The sequence below is a fragment of the Macrobrachium nipponense genome, chromosome 43 (genome assembly GCF_015104395.2).
Source record: "Macrobrachium nipponense isolate FS-2020 chromosome 43, ASM1510439v2, whole genome shotgun sequence".
Classification (NCBI taxonomy): domain Eukaryota; kingdom Metazoa; phylum Arthropoda; class Malacostraca; order Decapoda; family Palaemonidae; genus Macrobrachium; species Macrobrachium nipponense.
Window position 1 is genome coordinate 39686839 of NC_061104.1, and position 22870 is coordinate 39709708.

Consider the following 22870-nt stretch of genomic DNA (forward strand, 5'->3'; position numbering starts at 1 on the left):
AGATTATTTGGACTATCTTTCTGGACAATGAAAATTGTCCAATTCAATACAATCAATGGATGCAAAGGGGTTCTGTAGATCAGTGCTGTTTGCTTGGAGCCCAGATCTTTGCCTTGAAGTCAGTTGCAATTGAGGATGGCTGGGCACCTCTGCAATTTACATGAATGTGATGTGTTTCTCCTGACTGGAAGAGGCAGACATCGATGATTGGGTCCTGGAGTGGAATAGTCTCAAGCATAGGCTATGGAGGTGGAAAGGTGATGACAGTCATGTCAGTAGCTATCAATGCTGAGGCATCTTATCCTGGAATGAAGGGAACAGTTGTTTCTTTCAGGCAATAAAGTTAAGAATTGTTTGCAGCGGCAGGAAGATCTGCTGATCGGACAGCAGACAGATTTCCAAAGCTAAATTGTGTAAATATGGCTTTCACTGAAAACCAACTGCATTGATTTCTGGCTTCAACTTTTCATCTATTCCTTTAGGTCTCTTCCTACTTTGCTGTCCAACTTCTCTGTTCCAATTTTTCACTTCACATCAGACAATTGTTTGTCCAGTCTTGTAAATGTGTTGCGGGGGACCCTCTGGTGCTTCCTAGAGAAGCTTAGTGGCCCTGTTTTATAAATTGGGACTCTTTGTGGGCTTAATAGTGGTGATCAGGCTGATGAGTGGACAGGCTGGTTCAACTGGTGATTAAGCTTATTTGGTGTGGGGCAGGCTGCATCTGTCTGGTCAACTCCATAATCTAATGATGGGCAATCCTTTACCTCTTTGGAGGAGGAATATTCCACTGCTCAACTGAAAGTGAAGCTGAAGACTAAGAAGCAGATCAACTGGACATGACAGCAGCTGCACTTCTAGCCTGTCTTGTCCAGTAATGTGTGATCACACATTTATTTTCAGGAATACTAAAACAAAAGGTGAATAAGAAAGAACGTAGAGTGAAATTAAAGAAATGGATTAATGAGTTGGGAATAATGGTGAATGTAGGTAAAAATAGCAGTGAAGGGAACAGTCTGAGGAATTCTGCACTGTTGTGAAAAGGCGCTGCTGACACAAAATTGAAGAAGACTATTGGAAACCTAAGGTTCCATGGCACATGCACTGTGTTACTACAGATCATCTGTATGATAGACAAAATTGTGCCAAGTTTTGGGACTAATAAAGACCATGAATATGGGCATAAATGATATATAAGATTGTAAGGAAGAAACAATGGTCATACAACCATGATCTACAAATTAACCTGCAAGCTAGCCAAACATCCACAGAAAATCTTTGGTATGACCCTTTTTCTTCATCTGTGATTTCTAAATGTACTACTTTGCAGGAGAACTGCTTTCCATCTTTTGATTTCTTCCCTTAGCTTTGTTCTATGACATTTTCTCCTTTATTCTTTCATGATCAAATTAAACCCCTCACTTGAAAAAATAGATCTTTTAAAGTCAGCCCCATACATCTAGAAACAGAACTTATTAATCTGAATACCTAATCAATTTTACAATGATACTCCTTTGCTTGTTGCTCCTCTTTCATATTCATGGCTATTTCTGTATCAAAGATTAACCACACATATTGTGTTTACATATATCAATTAGTACTACTGTAATTTACCTGATCTAGCTCCTCTTTGGTTTTGTCTTCCAACCTTCGAATGTCATCCATTGTCATGCCGTGCCAACGGTCCATCCAACAAAATACTTGCCTGTAAAATCAACATGATCAAATAAGGGCCCAAATTAACTTCCATATTTCATAGATATAAACAATTATACTTCAAATACCCCTCTTCACCAAACAGGGATACTGCTACAGAGGTTCATCCACCTTCCAAAACAACCCCTTCTCTACATGGCCTTGCTGCCTCTCCTCTCCCAGTCGCCCAGCCATCTGACCTCTATCCCCCCCCCCCCCCCCCCACCCCCCCCTCCACCTTGGGAACTTCTTGACAACTCTCAAATCCGACCTAAACCCTTCTCAGTCAGTTTGAGTATAAGCAGTGTTACCAACATTTTCCTGAGGCTGTGCATCATTGCCAATCACCAGTGAATTTTCTTTAACTTTTTAAAATTTAAATATATGTACCATACATCTCTAAGAATTTGGTCCCTGTTCTGGGTGTGTTGGATAATGTTATGTTCCCAATAATCAATTAACCTACGTTAACTAATCTTAAACCTCACCATCTAGTAACACAATCTAATTCAAAACCAATAAAAGGAACATTTCCCTATTCAGTTCCATAACTGCATTTGAAAATAGCTAAAATAATGTTGCAGCTTCTACTGTAATAACTGGAACATTTCCCTCTAACTAAAAGTGATTATCAAAGACAATGAAATGCTATAAAAGTGAATGATCAAACAAAAAGGCACAAAGCCAAATAAAAATAATATTATTAAACTTTAACATAATTAGTTGGTTAACCTACCTTTCAAAATTCTTTTTATCAGTAAAAATCAAATATAAAAAATATACAGTTGTATCCCCATATTCGCGGGGGATGCGTACCAGACCCCCCCAATAGTTAGAACCCGCGAATAGTTGGAACCCTATAAAAATGCTTAAAACCTCCTACTTTGTTAGGTAGTTAAAACTCAAGAAAAACCCATTAAAAATGTTTATACTTGATTTTTTTAATAGATTTATCACAAAAAGTGCATTTTATGATGAAATTGATATAAAAAACCCCAGGAATTTCTGGATATTTCTCATACAAAAATACCGCGAATAGGCGAATTTTCTGAGAATAATGCAGGAAAACATTCCTGAGTGAAATCCGTGAATGTGTGAGTCTGCGAATCTTGAGAACGCGAATACGGGGGGTCCAATGTACGTATATAGCTTGAGATGTTTTGAAAATAACAAATAACTAGAGTGTGGAGTAACAAACTCTCATCAGTCAAGTTGGGCCAGTTTCAGTAGCAATATTATGCAATCTTACTTTAGTCCCTATAAAAATCCCATACACCACATTCACCTGCTGGACTGCATTGCTGCCAACTTAGAACACCATAAGTCATAAAATAAGACCTTTTTCCATTTTTAACCGAGAAAATTTGACAAAGAACATAAACTAAAAAAGACCTAACAACTCTACGACGAATGATCAGCTTTTGATGGAATGCTCAATGGAGGCATTAATACGTACTGTCATTTTAATACAGTTGACCCCTGGTATTCACAGGGGATGTGTACCACAATCCCCACCCGAACAGCTAAAACCCGCGAATACTTAAAACTCTTCTAAAAACACCTAGAACTGCCTGCGTATACTTGAGTACAGGCAGTCCACGATTATCGGCGGACTCAGTTAATGGCAATCTAGTTTTATGGCACTTGTATAGTGCCTTAAAATCAGCAATTTATGGCACCTTAATAGTTATCGCAACAAAACATAGCTAAAAGAGGTGCCACTGACTGGATATTGGCACCATAAATCACCAAGTTTAAGTTACTGGCGGTTTTTGCTTATCAGCACCCTGCCAAGAACAGAGCCCCCCCGCCCCCCCCAAGTAACCGGGGAGAACAACTTGAAAATTTGTGTGAAATAAAAATGAGATCAACAACAACTAAAAGCAGTGTATGAAAATCTAAGAGGAACATGATTCTTTTCCATCTTTAGATGTTATCTGTTATGAAAAACATAAACTGGTCTTCAGAACAACATACCTATGGAAATTAGTGAATAGTCTACGCTCCACGTCCTGGATGAATTTTTCTATGCGGCTTTGCAATCCAAACCATTTAAACTCACAAGTTACAAGTTTATAACAAGTCATCACAGGGTCACACTGAAAGAGAAAAAAAAAAGATTAGCACAATATTGTTTAAATGCTTGATTATAAAAACATTAGTGTATTGTTTAAATGCTTGACCACACTACTAAGTCTAAGCTAAAAACCATTACATCTTTCCCTCACACATACTGGGAACAATTTCCAATTATATAGCTTCCATCAGACAAACAAAAACACTGCTAAGCAGGGCAACTAACAATTGTTTGGAGGGAAATCAATGTGTAGTTTATTAAGAAGGTAGCACAAGGATCAGCTAAAGTACTGGTGTACTTCTGCCACTGCAGACCACATTGGATGGAATACGGGAAGGTCTAGAGCAATCTTAATTTCATCATATGTGAATCATGAATACTCTACTGTTCAGTGATAAAAATCAGACCATATCCAGCATGGTAATGAAAATTCACAAGAAATGTCCTACGGCAAACCGAGTTCTACTACAATAATTCAGGAGGTCAGAGGAGATGGATATACAATCCTCTATCCCTGAAACAATTACATCCTTCATTATGCAAAGATATTTTGACATTTGGGACGAAAAACTGTTAAAAAAAATTTCTTGGACTTCAATATGGACAACCTTGCAAAGGGCCTCAAGACCAGCAGCACCTGATATTCCTCAGGATAGCTATTACTATGTAATCTGATATCTTCAACACATGGCTTTATATGATTTGACTTTTACCTTCAAAATGTTTGTCCCAAATGAATGAATTCCATTCAAAATGACTGATGTGCATACCAGCTCTAGTTTTTCAGGAGCTCCTGACTTTTGAGTCAGTGAGATGAGCTCCCACCTGGCAATGGCAACTACTATCACAACATAGTATATAGAATACACATACAAAATGTAATCAAAAAAGAAAAATAACACATCTGACATCAATTATAATATAAAATACACACACACAAATATAATTCAAAAGAGAAAATCAACACCATTGACATCTATTATAATATAAATGTCAAAACATATGAGAAAAGGGTAAGAGAAAATATGACCAATGTTCCCAGTTAATATTCTGAAACAATAACATCCCCTGAGCATTAGTGAATGAAGAGTTATTACTATTACTATTATCATCATTGTCATTTTCATTTTGGTATAGTACAAGATGACCACTGAATGAGCAAAAATCACTTACTCTACTGAATCTATTAAGTGGTTTTCCTTTAGCAAGTTATATACAATACATTTTGTGAACATGCATTAAGTGTTGATACATAAAAAATTGGTTAATAAAAGTTTAGCAAGAACTGTTACACACTTCTGCCATAATTATTTTCACATGAACACACATGGCGACACACTCTTACCTTTTTCCACCACTGTGGGCCTTGGAGAGGACCTCGACCAGTTTTTTCAGATTTAAACTTCGTAGGATCTTCATCCGCTTTATAGTCGGATGGTTTGACAGGGTCATTCGAAATGTCAATAGTAACAATCTCTCGCAGCTTTAATTTGTCCCCTGTGAGCTCGTGGGCCTGAAAGAAGACAATGTGAATAAAAAGATTTCAAACACTAACCAGTACCTCCCGATAAAAATGAAATTTACTCCCAAAGAAAGAGATGCCTCGACAACTGTCCCTCAGTGTCTTTGATGAGACCCATGTGCAAGAGCTAAGCACTTCTACTCTGAGTGAAATATTCTAGAAAAAAAGTTCTGCCTTTCATAACTGCACTTCATAAACTCAATTCCTAATAATTATAGTGCTGTACAACGGCACCTTTCTTATTCACTTGAAAACTACATAAGTTATGTTTCTGAGTTTTCTATTTACAATATAATATGTACTACTTTTAACTACATCCAATTAACAATTACAGTAAATAACAAAATTCATGAAACCAACTCACTGATCTACTACCATGGCTAACACAGGAATATACAGCATCTGACAAAAATGTCTGGATCTTCTGACAAAATAAATCCAAGACCAAAACTGAATGCTTTTATCCCATGGGTACCTCCATGAACTCAAATATATACGTATAGATGGTTATTTTGAAAATGCATTACTTTCAGATAACCCAATATTAAATTCCTCAAAAAGTATATACTATTCAGATTTTGTTATGGAGCACATTAAATGATGGCATGAGAGGAAAGGAGAGAGAGAGGAGAGGAGGAGAAGAGAGAGAGAGAGAGAGAGAGAGGAGAGAGAGCGAGAGAGAGAGAGAGAAGAGAGAGAGAGAGAGAGAGAGAGAGAGAGAGCTCCAATACAAAGTTCATGTAAATTCATGCAAGCTAATAAATGAAATGACTCACATTCTCCATGGTTCCCATGTCACCTGCGTGTAGAGTTTCAATGCATATGAAAAAGTTTTTCTTCATATAGCCAGGATTCTGTCATCATGCAAATTAGGGGAAATGGAAAATACAATGAGAATGAGCATAATATTACAGACAAGTGACAATACAAGTACTTGGCAATGCAGCCAGACAAATACAGAACAGTAGAATGAAGCAGCTGCATGAACTCCAAGGTGCGGTCCAAGGTTAGAATTCAACATTAACAGGCATCCAAATTTTGCACTTAGAACTAGGTACGATGGCTAAATGGATTGAATGGTGGGACAAGCTAATATTATTCTAACTCTAATTCCGAGATACTGTAACACTCCTCCTTCACCTCAAGTAATTTTGATTATATCAATACTTGGTCATACCTTGCACCAAATAGGATGCTACTTCTTCAACATAATATAAGGGGACATTACAGTACCTCAAATACAATAGAGAGAAAAAGAGTAATGAGTAATGTAAGCATAATGAATAATGTCTTAGGAGCTTCTCATTAGCAAAAAAGAATAAAAACTGCTTCAGCCAAAGGTAGTGTCACTACTCCACAAGTCACATACACAACAGAGACGTGTATTCTGACAAAGTAACGACACATTCTAAAAGCCAACGACTATGCCTAAACAGCAACATTTGATTTGGTATACAACTTGGCTTTTAGAGGGCACTATGTTAAGAAAAGATTGAGTCGCTCATCACTCTTATATGGTGCAGATACTGTGGAGTCGAATTTGTTTTTAGTGCAGTGGCCATCATCAAACAGCAAAGTAACAGTATAAAGAGTAAGAGTTCATCAACTTGTCTGATGACCAGAACAGTACAGTATCTCCAGGGAAGAGGAGACGTTGTGAACACACAATGCTAAATGAATGGTACATTTATTTAAGAGAATATATTGCAGAAGATGAAGTACCTTACATGAAAGTGCAAGTGTGTGAGTCCTACCGAAAAATGTGTATAAAAGAAATGTAGTAAATAATAATAATATGAAGTGCCTTCACAACATTCCCTTTCCCATGCAATAGGAGAGGAGTCAAGACCAAGTAGCTAGCAGCAGGGTTGGTGGTAAAACTCAAAGGTTATGAGCTGTTATATATCGAATAGCCCATCATGACACCACTCACATTCTCTCGTTCTCCATCATCAGGAGCATGGAGTGTCTCTATTGTGATGTAAAACGCTTCTTTCATGTAACCTGGGTTCTGAAAGGCAACTAACAGTATTAAAATGTGTTTAACCAAAATACAACTAATTTCTAAAAGCAATGCACAAAAAAATCTCAAAGGTGAAAAACTCCAGAATTATGCAGTTTGTAATTTATGCCGCCACCAATACTGTAACTGCAAATACTCTGTTTGGATTTTAAATTGTCATACATTCGCAAGAAACTCTACAAAGTAAAATTTTTTCATGTATATTGTTTACTGAGGATACTGCTGGTATGAAAAAAATTTCAATCAAGAAAAAACTCTATGCAAATTGTTTATCATCTTTAATTATACATACTTGCAATTCAAGTATGAATGGCCAATGAAATGTCAAATGCAATTCCTGAGTTTAAAAAAATATTGTGAGTCCAATCCCACTAAGTTCACCCATATTAAATGTATGATAAAATTAGCCCTAACATGAAAAAGTAAATTTTCTAATACACTAATTCACTATATAAACATTTTTAGGAATATTAACTACACTGACTCTACAACAGTAACATCTCACAACTGTTTAGTGTCAAACAAAAAGATAATTTGTCCCACTTAAATAATTCTCTCTCTACTTATCAAATTCACAAGTTGAAAAATCAATCTATATTTCCAAACTACTGTATACAAGCTATATGTACTGTACTAAGATGAAAGAGAAAAGACAACTTCATCTACAACAAACTTTTCATAACTTATTCAAGTTAAGGCTGCGTCCACACGATCAAACTTTGTTCGATGTGATGTCAGAAGCGGAGAAACCACAGGCAAATTTCTGACTTTGCCCACTGTATCGCCGCTTCTGACATCACAGTGAACAAAGTTCGATTGTGTGGATGCAGCCTTCTTACACCATGCAAATAGATACACTGGGCTGACTGACTTGAAAGCATAGATAATGCACAATATTTTTCTCAAGATACAGCTGACTAGTACACAAAAGTGACAGATGATTTAACAATCTAAGCACTTTTTCATATTTCTATAAGTGTTTTGTTCTAAGAATGCTTAACAGAATCTTTCACATCTCCCATCAATATCAAAATGTCAATTCAAGGAATCTGATTGTCCTTAAACCTATGTTTAAGCAAAATGGACTGTTAATGAATGCTCTCCTTCATGTGACCTTCAAATCAATTTCAAAATCTTCATGGTCACTTCTAACAGTAATCTCCTAATTCAACTTAGCAATGAGACCACAATTTTAGTACTTCTTATTCAATTCACACCACTCTTCAAACATTAAACATTACATTTCTTACTGTTCTGGTATTGCAAGTTACCAAATTATGTTTTTATGCCCTTTTATGATGCACCTTGAAGTTGGATGTGTGAAGCATATACATATCAAGCTATTTCTCTTAATAGGATGTGGCCATCTACAAAACAGCCAAATTACTGCCATAGCCGTCATTTAACTGCTGAATCAACGATGAACATCCTGTTCAGAAAACTTATCAGCTGCTACTTATAGCAAGACAGAGCACAAAGATCCACTTTCCTGCTATCTTACAAGCACTCTCAAGGCCCTGTCATTCCAGAACATTACTTGGTTTTCATCTCCTTCCTCACAGAGCTTCTAAATGCAGCCTTCGCAAAATCTTCTCAACAGGACCACACCATCACAAAACATTCTGACCAATCTTTCTATCAATGATTATATTACTAGTCAAAACTCTTGGGTACGTATTTGTATCAACATTTTTTAGCCATTCACCTCTTCTCAATCAAGATATATGAACATACTATATATATGTACTACGAACTTAAATCTTGCACAACTTTCATCTTTTTCCTCCATTTGCTTTTAACATTAAATAAAGCTGGCTCCACAACTAAACTTTTACAGTGCTTCCATGCACCTTTTCTTTCCCCCACTACTTTCCCATGCCTCCTTGTACTTCACTTGCTGTCCTAATTCAAGAGTAACTCTTATCTCTCATCCTCCCAGTCAGTTACACAAACTCCTGAATGCCTGCAGGAAACATCAGCATCCATTCTTTCACAATCCAACCTCTGGGTGACAATTTATCCTCAAAACTTTGCTCTTGCAAACACTCACATTTAACTTTCTTCTTTTACACAAACATTAAATCTTTTTCAAATCTCTGCAGCTTCTCACTATATCTACTGCTATATCATAAACTCTACAAATCATTAAGTTTTTTGTAACCATAAACATGGCCCCTTCACACTGTCTTTTACCTGACTTCTTTCACACCCTAATAAAAAAATAATGGAGATATAAACATCACTGCACACTTGTGATATGTCTCAGACTCTATAAGGATTTTTGTCTAGTAAATTTTGTTTCATAATTACAAATCATAAGGTCTCATTTATTCATTAAGCTTTTTCCAGTATAGTAAATTACCATTTACGTACTTTCATTTAGTGCATGAAGAAACTTGATTCTTGTATTAACATTGCTCAAAAGATTTTTGCGCAGCAGTTAATGGAAAATTTTTAACAAACTGAGAAGGGAAATGTAAATCATCTGCAACAGCTCAATTAAGTCCATCTGTGTATGGTGACAAATTCTCTAGGCTAATGACCAATTCTAAATACATTTTTCTATAGACAATAGTGCAGACTAGCCTTCAATCTTTAAAAATTTCTTAAAAATAATATGTGGAAGAGTAGGCTACAGCTGCTTTCCATATTAAACCTGAAAAAATTCAAGTAAGAAGCCCTGTTTGCTAATATTTTGTTAAGTAAGGAAAACAGAAATGAATAATGTTGAAATAGGCTGAAGATTCTCAAAATCTGCGTACGTAATAGGATATTGCTACACCAGTTAAAAATAATGAAGAAACCTGTCGTACCATAAAAATGAAGTATCCAAGTCATGAAAATCCTTATAATGGAAAAAGCAAAGGAACTACTACAACAGAAGTACAAGCTCAATATAACAACAAACAGCTAAGAACAATAACATAAAACCTGGGCAGTAAATATGTATAAAAGGGAGTTAAATGTTTCATAGATGCAACCTTTTGTTGAAAAAAATGAAAACCATTAACCTAAGCTGACCAGTCAGACCAAGCTCAGAATTCCAAAATGATTTATTAATAAAATAGACTGACACATCACAGCTACAGAAGGCCCTTGTCTCTCTCTCTTAACTTGTTGAACTTAAATCCTCCAATGAACCAAGGCAGTTTGGCAATTACTGTAATAGTTGGAATCTAAAGTATAATTCAGGCTATAAAGCAAGTATTAGTGTACTTTCAGCAATACAGTGAAAAGAGGTAGCTGGAGTGTTTGAACAGCCAGATAAAAAGATCTAGATATTAATGAAATTTCTAACGATGCTGCTAAGACCCTTGAATAATGCCATCCACTGATGGCACATGTACACAAGTTTTTTAAGTACAGTAAGTAATCTACACAAAAGTGAAATGGGTATAGCTGACAGATGTCACTAGTCGCAACTAGATGAAGTATACATTGAAAATTAAGCAATAAGTGATTGTGAACATGGACATCTTGAAACAAAGATAAAAAATAAACTTTAATAAGAAATGCGAACAACTTAGGATTATCAAGCCAATGATATTGAGAGAATTTATGTTCAAACAGTGTAAAGACACTACTTGAGCTTGTGGAAAAAAATCCAGAAATGAATTCACAACAACAAGTTGTGGGGATGACTATTAAGCATGTAAGAAAATGAATAAAAGAGAAAGCATACAGCACTTGAAGAAGATGGAGGCTGGGAAGAAAAATGTCAAGTTTACGTTCACAAGAAGGTATCAAATTCCAAACTGCAGACCATGAAGGATGCCAGAATTTGAGTCAAATGTGAGTGAGACTTAAAGGACTTCCGATAATGAACTTTCTGCCATTTGAAAGTTACACTAAGGGGGCCTTTTGGAATAAAGAAATTACTCTGACTGGACACATTGAAAATTTATCTGTTCAAACAAAGGTTTGTTTGACTGATGAAGGCTGTAAAAAAAAGTGAAATTAGAAAAATTCAAATGTTAAAAAGAGGTTAAACCAATATATAGCAAACAATTGAAAACCAGGCTACCTTTTTATTTGGGGACATTCACAATATTAGGCTTTGTAGTTAATAGTACCTGCCCTATGCTGCTACTCTTTGACCGACTCCTGGGAAACATACAGTATCATAAACTCCTGCTGTTGCCAGTGAAAGCAAGGTCTTTATCAATGATGCAAACATGGACATTTCTTATGCTAAAGCGGTGAATACAAAATTTGTCTGTTCAATATTTACTGTCCGGAATAATTTGCTTAATATCTTCAACATACATGTACTGCTTTCATTAGGATGAAGAAAAACTGTCAAGTGATTAAATGTACCATTCTGAATTCTGACATTTATGTTCTTGGCCTTCTCCAATAGTACTTTAATTGGACTGAATACACACATAGGAATGTAAATTACAAATGTACCATTAGCCATCTTTCAGCGATTCCAACTAACACTAGGAACCGTCATGCCTTCTGTAAATATTCCAATCATATCAAAGTATACCGGCAATCAAGGCATCCATTTAGACCAATAACGAAACAACATGATGGCTGGCTATTGTATAGTACATACCATCAGACCTCCAATACTCATGTATGAGGTTCATCACAATTAGTATTTGGTATATTCTCAATGCCTAAACCGTGCTTATTCACCTCCTTCACACACCGTAGCCTTAATAAGGGATTTTAACAAAGGAAAAATCTATTTTTGGGGGAAGACTTGTGTCGCCCGGTGAAAAATTTTACTTGCCAAAAACATGATTTTTTTGGTGAACAGCTCAGGATGCTGCCAAAACTAATGTGATCTTAATTCATCCATGAAATGTGAAATTACAAAAATGTCATACTTTTACCATTATTCCTCAGATAAACTTGAGTCCCAAATTACTGCTGAAGGTCAAAGAGGCAAGCATAAATTTCTTTCACAACAGATGATGTTTTCAAGTTGTGTCAGCCTGAGCGGTTGCTCACAAATCATGGCTTACAAATAAATGTCCTCGATCCGCCAAATAAAAGACCTCAAGATGGGTATACGTACTACACCGTACAGTAGACCCTGGAAAATTAGGGTCCCAAGGCACTAAAATTTTGAGTGTGTGCGCCAATATGACAAGTTGGAATGATTACAGTTTCCCAAGGATGAGTTTTGTGGTCATCATAATCTAAAAAAAACTTCCCTTTTGAATTTCTGGTAATTTATATTGGATAAATAATTACAAAGCAGAGGACTGGCAATGCCAAAAGTTTGCTCCACAGGACATGTGTATATCATTCCAAAAATGCGAACACTCCTACAACTGGAAGAGATATGAGTACAGTATCATGATAATAAACTATTGAAGCTTGTCACTTTCATCTTTGAAAATGTGATTTGTTACACACTTTAATAAACCTTTGAAAAATTCTGTAAAAATCACATTGCAAACAGAGTCATTAAATGCAAGGCAAAGATTAATATTTCCTTGACAAAAATATTACACAATGATCCAGCTACGTGTTACTAAGTCTTGATGTGCTGGATAGGCAACTTAACAGCTCATATACTTTTATACTTGTACAGAGTACAGATCTATTACAGTTGGAGCCATGATCAGTTTCCTAATTTATATGGTAGAATTGTCTTTGACTGCATACTATGTACAGATTTAATATATCTAAAATACAATTCCATATGTGTGTGTCATTTCTTACTTTGCAACACTTAATAACTGCACAACTTAACAAAAATGAAGTTTTTATGATAAAACAAAGTTTAATGTATACTTACCTGGCAGGTATATACATAGCTAAGACTCCGTCGTCCCCGACAGAAATTCAAATTTCGCGAGCCACTCGCTACAGGTAGGTCAGGTGATCTACCGGCCTGCCCTGGGCGGCAGGACTAGGAACCATCCCCGTTTTCTATCATATTTTCTCTCTTCCACCTGTCTCCTGCGGGGAGGCTGGGTGGGCCTTTAATTGTATATATCTGCCAGGTAAGTATGTATGAAACTTTATTGTATCATAACAATATCATTTTCATACAATCAACTTACCTGTCAGATATATACATAGCTGATTGGCACCCTTCGGTGGAGGGTAAGAGACAGCTACTATATGGAATAGACAGGTAAACAACATATGTTGTAGGTATAAATAAAACCTTGGTTCCTACCTGATAGGTGGTAGACTTCGTGGGTGTTTGCCCAGTAGTCTGCATCACCTCAAGAAACTTTAGCGAGATATATGATCTATGGCCAAGAGTTCTTGTGGGTCTGCCGATGGGGTCTTATCCACTTACTCGGCAGAGCCTAAAAGGACTTTGTCAATGGGTGCTGATCCACTTATATGACAATACACCTTATGAAGGAGCACACAACCAATCCCGACCACCTGATCCTAACCATATGTTAGAACTAAGGATTGTTACGAGTTATCCCCGAACTCGTCACAACAACCGTAACTCAAAACCACTACGCACACATACATAATTTTCAAAAAAAATTATACTCATCTAATTGGATATGACAAGCGTCTCTTACTGAACAAAACAGACGGCCGCCCGTGCGAGCCTAAGTCCTCCATTGTTCGAAGAGACTCTCGAACATATCCAAAAAGAAGAAAAGTATATACATTTTAAGGATTGGTGTCGGCTCCCGTACCCAGAATCGTATCCGCCGATACGAAAGGACCTAGAGAAAAACACTTCTCATATGTCACACGAACGTCTTTCAAGTAATGAGATGCAAATACTGAGTTGCATCTCCAAAATGTCGTATCTATGATGTTTTTAAGCGACATATTCTTATAAAACGAGAGAGACGTCGCTACAGCTCTTACTTCATGAGCTTTTACTCTCAGTAGTTGTAACTGTTCGTCAGGACAGACCTTATGAGCGTCCGTAATGACGTTTCTTACAAAGAACGCCAGAGCATTCTTGGACATCAGTCTTGTGGGGTCTTTTACCGCGCACCAAAGACCTTGTCTAGAGCCTCCCAACTGACGCTTTCTCTGAAGGTAGAACTTCAGCGCTCTAACAGGGCATAGAGACCTCTCTGCTTCTCTGCCTACGAGACTCGACATTCCTTTGACTTCGAATGACTTAGGCCAGGGATTCATGGGATTCTCGTTTTTCGCTAAAAACAGGGTCTTAAACGAGCAAATAGCCGAGTCTCCCTTGAATCCTACTTTATCCTGCAGAGCTTGTAATTCACTAATTCTCTTTGCCGTAGCTAAAGATAATAGGAATAGGCATTTTCTAGTTATGTCTCTAAACGATGCCAGATGAGGAGGTTCGAATCTATCCGATGACAGATATTTGAGGACTACGTCCAGGTTCCAGTTCGGAGGTACTGGTTCCTTAGACTTCGAAGTCTCAAAAGATCTTATGAGATCGTGGAGATCTTTGTTATTTGCCAGATCTAATCCTCTGTTCCTGAATACAGCCGAGAGCATACTTCTGTATCCCTTTATTGTGGATACGGCTAGATGAGATTTTTCTCTCAGGAATAGCAGGAAATCAGCAATTTCCGCTATAGAGGTAGTGGAGGAGGACAACTTCTTGGATCTACACCACCTTCTAAATACCTCCCACTTCGATTGGTATACTTTCGTAGTGGAGGTTCTGCGTGCTCTCGCGATCGCGCTTGCCACTTCGCGAGAAAAGCCTCTCGCTCTGACAAGTCTTTCGATAGTCGAAAGGCAGTCAGAGCGAGAGCGGAGAGGTTTTGATGGTACCTCTTGAAGTGTGGTTGTCTGAGAAGATCCGTCCTTCTTGGTAGGGATCTTGGAAAGTCTACGATCCACTCTACCACCTCCGTGAACCATTCCTGGGCCGGCCAAAAGGGGGCTATTAACGTCATCCTCGTCTCCTTTGACGCCACAAACTTTTTCATTACTAACCCCAGGATTTTGAATGGGGGAAAAGCATAAACGTCTACTCGAGACCAGTTTAGCAGGAAGGCGTCCACCATAAGTGCTCTCGGATCTTCCACGACCGAGCAAAACACTGGGAGCCTTTTTGAAATGAATGTTGCGAAGAGATCCACATGAGGAGTTTCCCCACAGAGACCAGAGATCGAGACACACTTCCTCGTGTAGTGTCCATTCTGTATGAAGGACCTGGTTCCTCCTGCTGAGCCTGTCCGCCCTCACATTCCTTACTCCCTGTACGAACCTTGTCAGCAGGGAGATGTTCCTGTGAGACGTCCAAAGTAATAGATCTCTCGTGAGCTCGTAAAGGAACGAGGAGTGCGTCCCTCCCTGTTTCCGAATGTAGGCAAGTGCGGTGGTGTTGTCCACGTTTACTTGCACTACCTTGTTTGACACCAGCGGTTCTAGGCTCTTCAAGGCCAGATGTACGGCGAAGAGCTCTTTGCAGTTTATGTGCCAAGACACCTGTGCTGGTTCCCAGGTGCCTGACACTTCCTCTGAGCCTAATGTCGCTCCCCAACCTCTCTCCGACGCGTCGGAGAACAACACTAGGTCTGGGTTCTGTGTTCTTAGAGAGATCCCTTTGTTCTCTTCCAGAGGGAGCAACCACCATTGTAGGTGTGACTTTATCTCCACTGGAATGGGAAAAACGTCCGACAGTTGTCCGGTTTTCCAGCTCCAAGACCTCTTGAGGAAGAATTGAAGCGGACGTACATGCAGTCTTCCTAGAGGGACGAATTGTTGTAGCGAGGAAAGCGTCCCCAGAAGGCTCAACCATTCCCTCGCTGACGTTTGTTGCTTCTCTAAGAAGAGAGAGACTATTCGCAAACCTTTTGCGATTCTCTCTTGCGAAGGAAAAACTCGAAAACCCCGAGAATCCATCCGAATCCCCAGATAGACTAGGTCTTGTCTGGGGGTCAGCTGAGACTTCTCGAGGTTCACAAGCAATCCCAACGCTTTGATTAAATCCAGAGTTAACTTTAGGTCCTCCAAGCACTGTCTTTCCGATCTGGCCCTGATGAGCCAGTCGTCCAGATACATAGAGACATTCACTCCTTTGAGGTGAAGAAACCTCGCCACATTCTTCATCAGGCTTGTGAAGACCTGAGGAGCTGTGGACAGGCCGAAACACAAGGCTCTGAACTGAAAGATCCTTCCCCCAGTCATGAAACGGAGGTACTTCTTCGATGAAGGGTGGATCGGGACGTGAAAGTAGGCGTCCTGGAGATCTAAAGACACCATCCAATCTCCCTGACGTAATGACGCCATGACTGAAGCAGAAGTCTCCATGGAGAACTTCTCCTTCTGAACAAATTTGTTCAGAGAGCTGACGTCCAGTACTGGTCTCCAGCCTCCCGAGGCTTTCGCCACCAGAAAAAGGCGATTGTAAAACCCCGGGGAGCGTTGATCCCGTACCAATTCTATCGCTCTCTTGTCCCACAATTGTTCCACCATCGATCGAAGAGTATTCCTCAGCACAGGATCCTTGTACTTGGCTGATAGTTCCCTTGGTATTGACGTTAGGGGAGGAGTGCTCAGGAAAGGGATACGATATCCCCTCCTTAAGATCGCCAAAGATGACGCGTCTGCATTTATCAGTGTCCAGGCTTCCACAAATCCGAGGAGCCTGGCACCTACTGGTGCTTGGAGGAGAGAATTTTCATTTTCCTTTCTTAAAGGGACGAAAAGCAGATCTACCTCTCTTCTCTGGAGCCTTCCTCCTTGTGGAAGGTCTGGAGGTCGGAACACCTCGAAAGGGCTGCACCTTTGTACTGGGTCCTTTCTTGTCCGATGCAGCAACAGGTTTCTTCTTTCTTGCTGACTGCGTCAGCAGATCCTGAGTTGCCTTCTCAGTTAAAGAATGCGCAATGTCCTTTACTAACTGAGAAGGGAACAAAAAGTCAGATAGAGGCGCATATAGAAGTGCTGCTCTCTGAGCATGTGAGACTGCCTTAGTTAAGAAGGCGCCATATACAGTCCTTTTCTTTAAAAGACCTGCTCCAAACAAAGAGGTTATTTCAAAAGATCCATCCTTTACCGCCTTGTCAATACAAGACAAAATGCATAAATGGGCTTCAGGTTCGATTCCTTCCGAATCATGTTATTGTTATTATACAATTAAGTTTGTTCATACTTACCTGGCAGATATATATATAGCTGTATTTTCTGACGTCCGACAGAAATTTCAAAACTCGCGGCACACGCAGTGGGCGGCCAGGTGGTAGTACCCATTCCCGCCGCTGGGAGGCGGATATCAGGAACCATTCCCATTTTCTATTCATATTTTTATTAATGCCTCTGTCTCCTGAGGGGAGGAGGGCGGGCACTTTAATTATATATATCTGCCAGGTAAGTATGAACAAACTTAATTGTATAATAACAATAACATTTTGTTCATGCCACTTACCTGACAGATATATATAGCTGAATCACACCTTCGGATGGTGGGAAAAGACAGAATAGGATTTTTTGGGAAACTAAAATTAAGTAGATGATATACATCTTGGTTCCTTACCTGTTTGCAAAGTAGACTATGTGATTACTGTCACGTAAGGCTGCTTTTGCTTAATTACAGAGTTGCCAGCCAGGTGGAGACCTGTAGTGCTGGTGCGCTCTGGATGATCTGTCAACGGGTGCGAGACCTCAGCGTGACAAGATCATCGAGGCCATACAAATGAGGGCAACGAAGCAACTGACCACCACCTGACCAACTATACACAGAAACCCCTTAAAACTAACTAACGGATGGGAGATCTTCACATAAGACTCACCACAACCTAAAAACACAACAACCTAACTTAACCTAACTAAGGAATAGGGAAAGAGCTACTTCCGGACCCCAATACTGTGTCCGCAGAAACGTATGGCCCCAGTGCATTACAATCGTCATAGATCGTTCTCACATCCCTTAGGTAATGTGAGGCGAAGACGGAGTTGCTCCTCCAAAAGGTACAATCGAGGATGTCCTTGATTGACATGTTCTTTTGGAAGGCAAGAGAGGTAGCGACGGCTCGTACTTCGTGCGCTTTTACTCGGAAGAGGCTCAAATCAGTCTTCTGGAAAGATGAATGAGCCTCCCGAATGGTGTCCCTTAGAAAGAAAGCCACAGCATTCTTCGATAAAGGTAACTCTGGCCTCTTCACAGAGCACCAGAGGTTACCTGAGGGACCTCTAACCTCTTTAGTTCTATGCACGTAGAACTTGAGAGCCCTTACCGGGCAAAGGACTCTCTCTGGTTCTTGGCCCACCAGACTTGACATACCCTTGATCTCGAAAGTCTTCGGCCAAGGGTTCGAAGGATTTTCATTCTTCGCCAAGAAAGATGGGTTCAACGAGCAGACAGCATTGTCCCCTTTGAAGCCCATTAACTTGCTAAACGCTTGAATTTCACTAACTCTCTTAGCCGTCGCAAGAGAAGTTAGGAAAAGAGCCTTCCTTGTCAGGTTCCGAAGAGACGCTGTCTGAAGCGGTTCGAAAGTGTTCGACATAAGGAATTTCAGGACTACATCCAGATTCCATGAAGGGGGTCTCATTTGAGGAACCTTCGAGGTCTCGAAAGACTTCAAAAGGTCATGAATATCCTTGTTGTCAGACAGGTCTAGGCCTCTGTGCCTAAAAAACCGCTGACAACATGCTTTTATATCCCTTGATGGTAGGGACCGCTAATTTCTGCACATTTCTGAGAAATAGCAGAAAATCAGCTATCTGGTTCACAGAGGTCGAGGAAGAGGAAACTCCCTCCTTTTTACACCATGCCCTGAAGGAAGCCCACTTCGACTGGTAAACAGCTCTTGTGGAAGCACGTCTCGCATGTGCGATTGCTCTCGCAGCTGCTTTCGAAAAACCTCTCGCTCTGGCCAACTTTTCGATAGTCTGAACGCAGTCAGACTCAGAGCGGAGAGGTTTTGGTGAAACCTTTCGAAGTGAGGCTGTTTGAGTAGATCTTTCCTCCAGGGCAATGTCCTTGGAAAGTCTACAAGGAAAGACATGACCTCTGTGAACCATTCTCTCGCTGGCCACATCGGAGCGATCAGGGGGGTTAACCTTGTCCCTTCCGAGGCCGCAAACTTCCTCATGACTTCCCCCAGAATCTTGAATGGTGGGAAGGCATATAGGTCTAGGCCCGTCCAATTCCAAAGCAAAGCGTCTACCGCGATTGCTTCTGGATCCAGGACTGGGGAGCAGTAAAGAGGAAGTCTCTTGTTCCTTGACGTTGCGAATAAGTCGACCAGTGGACGTCCCCACAGCGTCCACAGGTCTCGACAAACGTCCTCGTGCAAGGTCCATTCCGTCGGAAGGACTTGGTTTCGACGACTGAGAAGGTCTGCCCTGACGTTTTGCACACCTGCAATGAATCTCGTCAGGATCGTTACCTCTTTCCTTTTTGCCCACAGCAGAATCTCTCTCGCTAGGGAGTACAACGTTCTGGAGTGTGTTCCTCCCTGGTTTTTTAAATAAGCGAGTGCTGTGGTATTGTCCGAGTTTATCTGAACAATCTTGTTCTCCAAACTCTTCTCGAAGAACTGCAGGGACAGAAATACTGCTGCCAGTTCTTTGACATTTATATGCCAGGCTACCTGTTCCCCTCTCCAGGAGCCTGACACTTCCTTCCCCCCTAGTGTTGCTCCCCATCCTGTGATGGAAGCGTCTGAAAACAACACTAGGTCGGGGCTCAAAAGACTTAGGGACACGCCCTCTTGAAGCTTCTGAGGGTCCAACCACCATCTTAGGTGGTTCTTGATCGGAATCGATATTCTCAATACTGCATTGAGATCGTCTTTGGCCTTCCACTCGTCTGCCAAGAAGAATTGGAGAGGCCTGATGTGCAGTCTTCCCAAGGAAACAAACCTTTCCAGCGAGGAAATGGTCCCCAGCAGACTCATCCATTCCCTCGCCGAGCAAGTCTCTTTCCTTAGAAAGGCTGAGATCTTTTCTAAGCCTAGCCGCTGACGTTCCTGGGACGGAAACGCTCGAAAAGCCACTGAATCCATCTGAATCCCCAGATACACGATGGACTGTGTTGGGGTCAGATGCGACTTTTCGAGGTTGACCAGAAGTCCCAGGGACTTCGCTAAGGCTAAAGTGAACTGCAAGTCCTTCAGACACTTCTCTCTCGACGACGCTCTGATCAGCCAGTCGTCGAGGTATAGGGAAACTCTTATTCCCGAAGAGTGTAGCCACCTCGCTACGTTCTTCATCACTACTGTGAACACCATCGGAGCCGTGGTCAGTCCGAAGCACATCGCTCTGAACTGCCATACTTTGTTGTTCAAGACAAATCTTAGATACTTTCTTGAAAGAGGGTGGATCGGGATGTGGAAGTACGCGTCCTGCAAGTCCAAGGATACCATCCAGTCGCCCGGTCTCAACGCTCCCAGAACAGAATGAGGCGTCTCCATCGTGAATTTGATCTTTTCCACGAAAAGATTGAGCCTGCTTACATCTAGAACTGGACGCCAACCTGACGACTGCTTTGGTACTAGGAAGATTCTGTTGTAGAAACCTGGGGACCCCAGGTCCGCGACTTGTTCCACCGCTCTTTTTTCGATCATCTGCTGAAGGAGATCGAACAAGACTTTCTTCTTTTCTCCTTGGTAGGATGGAGAAAGGTCTCTGGGAGTCGTAGAAAGAGGAGGAAGATCTAAAAAGGGGATCTTGTACCCCTGCTCCACGATCCTGAGGGACCAAGAGTCCGTGTCTCTCTCTCTCCACGCTCCCGCAAAATACTTCAGTCTGGCTCCGACTGGTGTCTGAAGGACATACTTTTCACTTGGAAGGCTTTGGCTTAAAAGAAGCTCTTCCTCGTGAAAACCCTCTCCCTCGAGGAGCTGCTCTCGAGGGGGGAGCCCCACGAAAGGGCTTTACTTTCTTCGGCGGACGAACTGCAGCCGAAGAGGTTGAAGGTACGGCCGACCGTCTTGTAGACTGGGCCAAAAGATCCTGAGTAGCCTTCTCTTGTAAGCTGTTCGTCAGGTCCTTTACCAAAGTCTGGGGGAAGAGATGGTTCGAAAGAGGCGAAAACAACAAATCCGCTTTCTGAGCTGGCGTCACCGAACGAGCTGTGAAGTTGCACAGCAAAGCTCTCTTTTTTAACAAAGCTGTTCCAAAGTGAGATACGAGCTCTTCCGAACCATCCCTGACGGCTTTGTCCATACACGCTAACACGCTGGACAGCTCCCCCAGACTAAGAGATTCTGGGCTTCTCGCTTGCAAATCCAGAACTCCCAAACACCAGTCAAGGAAGTTGAAGACTTCCAGCGTCCTGAGCAGACCTTTCAAATGATGGTCAGTCTCCGACGCGGTCCAAGTTACCTTGGCAGAGGGTAAAAGCGACCTCCTCTGTAAGTCTACAAGGCTGGAGAAATCTCCTTGAGCCGAAGAAGGGATACGAACTCCCACTTCGTCTTTGGTCCTATACCAAATGCCCCCTTTTCCACTAAGTCTAGTAGGAGGCAAGGCGAAGGTCGTCTTGCCTTGGTCTCTCCTTCTTATCATCCAATCCTGGAGCTTCTTGAAAGCACGTTTCGTTGATAGAGAAGTTTTCATCTCTACAAACTCCGGGATTTTCCCAGTTTTCGATGAAGAAAACTGTGAAGGAGGAGACTTGGGAGCTGCGGGCTGAAATTTGTCCTCAAAAGAAGAACGCAAGAGTCTAACTAGAACTTTATAGTCCGAGATAGAAGGCTGTAGCAGGTTCCTCTTCACCCGATTCAGGCCGAACTACCTAGTTCCTCCTTCTTCTCTAAACGGAAGAGGAGAACGTCTGTCAGGAGAAGGCGTCCTATTGGCGGGTCTTAGCAAGATCAAAGGACCCCTATCCTTGCAAGATGCAGCCTTATTACGGCTGTCTTCTTTATGACGCTTACTACTCGTTGATGGTAGAGCGTCCTGAGGAGGACGAGCGTCTTCAGCGCCTTCCGCGGCAGTCTCACCTGCCCGAGAAGCGTCCTTACATCTCTTCGCTGGCATACGTGCCTGAGCGCGTAAAATAGCGTCTGGGGGTAAGACTTCTTGTTCAGAATCCCCAAAAACGTCTTGAAAGGAGGCCTGAACGTCCTGGCGAGCTTCCTGCCAAGCGTCCTGTCTAGCGTCCTGAAGAGCGTCCTGCCGAGCGTCCTGTGTAGCATCCTGGCGAGCGTCCTGACGAACGTCCTGCCTAGCGTCCTGCCAAGCGTCCTGGACGACGTCCTGCCTAGCGTCCTGCCAAGCGTCCTGACGAGCGTCCTGACAAGCGTCCTGACGAGCGTCTTGCCGAACGTCCTGCCGAGCGTCCTCGTACAGAGCGTCTTCAAAAGCGTCCTGACGTAACGTCCTTCTATAAGACGAACGAGATCGGCGAATCGCTGAAGGAGAAGCGATCGGCGAACGAGACGCAGTAGGTGAAGGAAGAACGGAGACTGCTTAGTCCTCTTGACAGGCAGTCTAAGGTCCTTCCTCCGCTTAGGCTCGACTGCTGCTGGGCGAGTCCTCTGAGCCATAAGCGAGGATAGCTGGTCCTGAAGGGACAAAAGAATGTTCTTCGTCGGAGAAGAATGAGCAGAGGAAGCAGGACTGGTCCTGTGAGAAGACGAGGGGCGAGGGGACGCCTCCTTCCTTCTCACAGGTACAGCTACCCGTTTCTCAGGTATACGCGCCTGTGCGCGCAACCTAGCGT

The 22870-nt window shown here is 41.3% G+C and overlaps 1 protein-coding gene across 5 annotated transcripts in view; it reads right to left on the minus strand.

Annotated features, from left to right (window-relative positions):
• Positions 1 to 22870, minus strand: part of LOC135213681 (phosphatidylinositol transfer protein alpha isoform-like) — a 60889-nt gene that overhangs the window by 3379 nt on the left and 34640 nt on the right. For 2 of the 5 annotated variants that reach the window (XM_064247754.1, XM_064247753.1), the window contains exons 5-9: positions 7225 to 7302; positions 6068 to 6145; positions 5115 to 5282; positions 3670 to 3791; positions 1612 to 1702 (exon numbers count right to left, since the gene is read on the minus strand). In XM_064247754.1, the coding sequence (XP_064103824.1) occupies positions 1612 to 1702; positions 3670 to 3791; positions 5115 to 5282; positions 6068 to 6145; positions 7225 to 7302 (537 nt within the window). The remainder of the gene's footprint in view (positions 1 to 1611; positions 1703 to 3669; positions 3792 to 5114; positions 5283 to 6067; positions 6146 to 7224; positions 7303 to 22870) is intronic. The other 3 variants (XM_064247756.1, XM_064247755.1, XM_064247757.1) reach the window with 3 other exon arrangements.